This window comes from Ichthyophthirius multifiliis (genome assembly GCF_000220395.1).
Source record: "Ichthyophthirius multifiliis unplaced genomic scaffold scaff_1120509251419, whole genome shotgun sequence".
NCBI lineage: Eukaryota > Ciliophora > Oligohymenophorea > Hymenostomatida > Ichthyophthirius > Ichthyophthirius multifiliis.
The window spans coordinates 1-3641 of NW_004085892.1; the positions used below are offsets into that span (position 1 = coordinate 1).

Genomic DNA, 3641 nt, shown 5'->3' on the forward strand with positions numbered 1-3641 from the left:
ATATATATATATATATATATATTATATATATATATATTTATTTACAAATTAAAAGAGAAAAATTATATAATTATTTAATTTTAAATATTTATATATATAAATTTATATAAATATTATATATAAAGTAATAATATATATAATAAATATTTTATTTATCCAAAGAATAAATATTTTAAGATTTTTTATATTATAAAAAATAATTTATTTATATATATATTAAAAAGAATATAAATATATTTTAATTTTAATTTATATATTCATTAAATTTTAATTAAAAATTAATATAAATAAAAATAATATCATATTTTGTATAACATATTTATTTTTTAAATAAATAAATAATTTATATAAATTATATAATATTTTTTACTAAAAATTATAATAGTTAAAAAAAATGAAAATAAATTATATATAAATTCTAATTTTTTCATACATAAAATGAAAATATATAAATTTATTTAAATTTGTAAAATATAATAATATTAGTATTAAGATAATATTACATAATAATTTTACTATATATAAAATAATAAATATTTATATTAAAAAAAAATATAAATAAAATAAAATAAAAATTATAAATTTAATAGAAAATATTATATATAAATAAATAATATAAAAAAAATATAAATATTTATTAAATTAATTAAAAAATTATTAACATAAATATTAAATTAAATTTAAAATATTCTTTATTATTTTAAATATTGAAATAAAATAATATAAATATAATAAATCATAAAGTTATTAATAACAAAATTAAATGTATAAATATATAAATATATATACCTATTATTTTTTTTAAATAATTTAACAATATAATAATTTAATATATCATGTAGAATGATTTATTATAAGATCATAATAATGAAATATTATAAAATATTAAATTAGTTAATCAATAATAATTATTAAGAGATAAAATGGAATTTTTTTGTCAGTTTTTTTTTTTTAAAGATATTGTTAAATCTAAACTTTTGTAAATAATATCTTATATGAAAATGCTAAATTATAATAAAGGAAATATAATTTATTAAGAAAATGAATTATCTGAAAATATTTATTTTATTCAAAACGGAGAAATATAAATCACTCAAAATATATAATTTAATGATAATTATTCATTTTAAGAGGATAAAATAAAAAGATTAAATATATCCTATTAAAAAAAATATTTAAAAAAATCTAAATAAAGAATAAATGTTGCTTTATTATCTTATAATCAATGTTTTGGTGAATATGAAATTTTTAATAATATTTCATAAAGAGTTTAATAAGCATAATGTGTTTCTTAAAATGTTTAAGTATATTTTATTAATAAAGAAGTATATTTATATATATATTCATATTTTTATGTATATCTTAATATTATTATTTATTTATTTTAGAAATTTTTAAATGCTATTAAATTAAATGGACAATCATTATAACAAATAAAAGATGAGGTCAATATTAAATATAAATGGAGAGAATATCGGATAAACTACAATTTTAAATATAATTATTGCTTCAATTAATAAACTCCTTAGACTTAATTAACTTCTTCTTAAAATACTAATCAATATAAAATTATAATTTAAAAATAAAATTTTCATTAAAATAATATTAAATAAATAAATTCCAATATATCTTTAAAATACAATTTTTTATAAAAGCTAGTTAATTATTCCGAAAAAAATAAATTTTATTACACTACTTTTATTGAAGACAATAAGAAACCTAAAATTAACACTTAATAAATGTCTTTTTATATTCAAAGAGCTACATAAAATGTTCAAAAAAGCATTTCTTTTCCTAAAAGTTATAGCTTTAGAAATGAATATAGAAGTTTAAAAAAAATATAAACTAATTTTCTTACTAAAAATAGATTGATTCAATAAAAATAAATATAGGAATCTGCTTTAGCTTTTTTAATAAAATAAAAACAAAAATAAGTCAAGTAATAATATTAAGTTTTGACTAAAAAAATAGGTATATTAAAAACTTAAAAATCTTGAAAAAAAAACACAAAAAAAACAAATTTTAATAGATTTATTTTAATTAAATATATACAAAAAATATTAATAAAATAATTAATTAATATATAATATTATAATATATATTCATAAAAAAAAAAAAAAAAATATGGCAGAACGTAAAGTATTAATTAAATATTATCCCCCAGATTTTAATCCTGCGAAATTAATAAAAAATAAACGTCCAATAGATAAATAGGATAATGTTCGTATGATGCTTCCTATGACGTATTTTTATTTTATATAAGTAAATGTAATAAATATTATTTTTATAAAAAAAAATTAAATAGTGTTAGATGTAATACATGTGGTAATTATTTATCTATAGGAACAAAATTTAATATGAGAAAAGAAACGGTTTTAAATGAAAATTATTTAGGAATAAGAATTTATAGATTTTATTTAAAATGCACACATTGCTATACAGAAATAACATTTAAAACCGATCCGAAAAATCATGATTATGTACTAGAATATGGAGCAACAAGAAACTATGAAGCATCTAGAGATAATGAAAAAGCGGAAGAAACACTAAAATAATTAAGGGATAATGATGAAGAAGTAAATAATTTGAATCAATAATATATATATATATAAAAAAAATTTATATATTGTTATAATTTTTATCAATAGGGAAATGCTATGAGATTTTTAGAAAATAGAACAATGGATAGCAAAAGGGAATTATAAATATTAGACGCTTTAGATGAAATTAGACATAATAGCAAAAAAACACTTTATTTGACTCCTGAAGAATTAATAAAAAGAATGGTTGAATAACAAATAAAAAATTAAATTTATGAAGAATTAGATGAAAATGAAAATCTTAAAATGTAGGATTTTAAAGAAAATTGTAAAATAAAAAGGATTTTAGATAATGAAAATTAATAATAATAATTATAAATGGAAAATTTTTTTTAAATTAATAATACAAACAAAAATAATAATATTATAAATAATAATAATAATAATAATAATAATAGTAATAATAATAATAATAATAATAATAAAATGTAAAAAATTAATGAAAAGTAAAATTTTTAACATAAATTTATAAAAATTTAAAAAATTTCTGATAAAATTGAAAAAGTTGTTCCATTAAAATAATAATAAGTTGTTAATTACTCAAGTGATGATGATGATAATTGATTTTTTTTATATAAATAAATATTTTTTAAATTTTTTAATTTTTGTATGTTAATTAATTTTTTTTTATTAAAAATTATGATGTATAATATAATTATTTTTTTATTAAATTAATGATTTATTAAATTAAAAATAATAATAATTTTTTTTTTTTAGTATTAATATTATATTAACAAGTGTATTTATAAAACTTTAAATAATTATTTTTATATATAAAACACTTTTTAAAAAATTATAAATTCATTTATATATACAAATTAAAACATATATTATTTATATATAATAAAATTTTACAAAAATTTATTTAACAAATAATATTAATTTTTAAAATTTTATTATTAATATAGATTTAATTTTTATTTAATGAAAAAAAAAAAAATTATTAAAAATATTTAATTTTGGTTTAAATTTATAAATAATTTTAAGAATCTTTATTAATTAAATATATTAAAAATATTATTTTTTTTATAAATAAATAAA

General features: G+C 12.0%; 1 protein-coding gene across 1 annotated transcript, besides 8 other annotated features; it reads left to right on the forward strand. All coding sequences in view use genetic code 6, as the record gives it.

Moving 5' to 3' along the window:
* Nucleotides 1–37: a microsatellite.
* Nucleotides 4–42: a microsatellite.
* Nucleotides 43–90: 48 nt separating this feature from the next.
* Nucleotides 91–147: a microsatellite.
* Nucleotides 148–516: 369 nt separating this feature from the next.
* Nucleotides 517–556: a microsatellite.
* Nucleotides 524–638: a microsatellite.
* A 692-nt stretch (nt 639–1330) lies between these two features.
* Nucleotides 1331–1375: a microsatellite.
* Nucleotides 1376–2124: 749 nt separating this feature from the next.
* IMG5_199900 (hypothetical protein) lies at nt 2125–3164 on the forward strand (the record flags this gene model as incomplete). Its single annotated transcript, XM_004024039.1, has 4 exons — nt 2125–2243; nt 2306–2576; nt 2649–2868; nt 3130–3164. The coding sequence occupies 4 exons, from the start codon at nt 2125–2127 to the stop codon at nt 3162–3164; spliced, it is 645 nt and encodes a 214-aa protein (XP_004024088.1).
* Nucleotides 2955–3025: a microsatellite.
* A 45-nt stretch (nt 3165–3209) lies between the features above and the next one.
* Nucleotides 3210–3286: a microsatellite.
* Nucleotides 3287–3641: the final 355 nt, after the last annotated feature.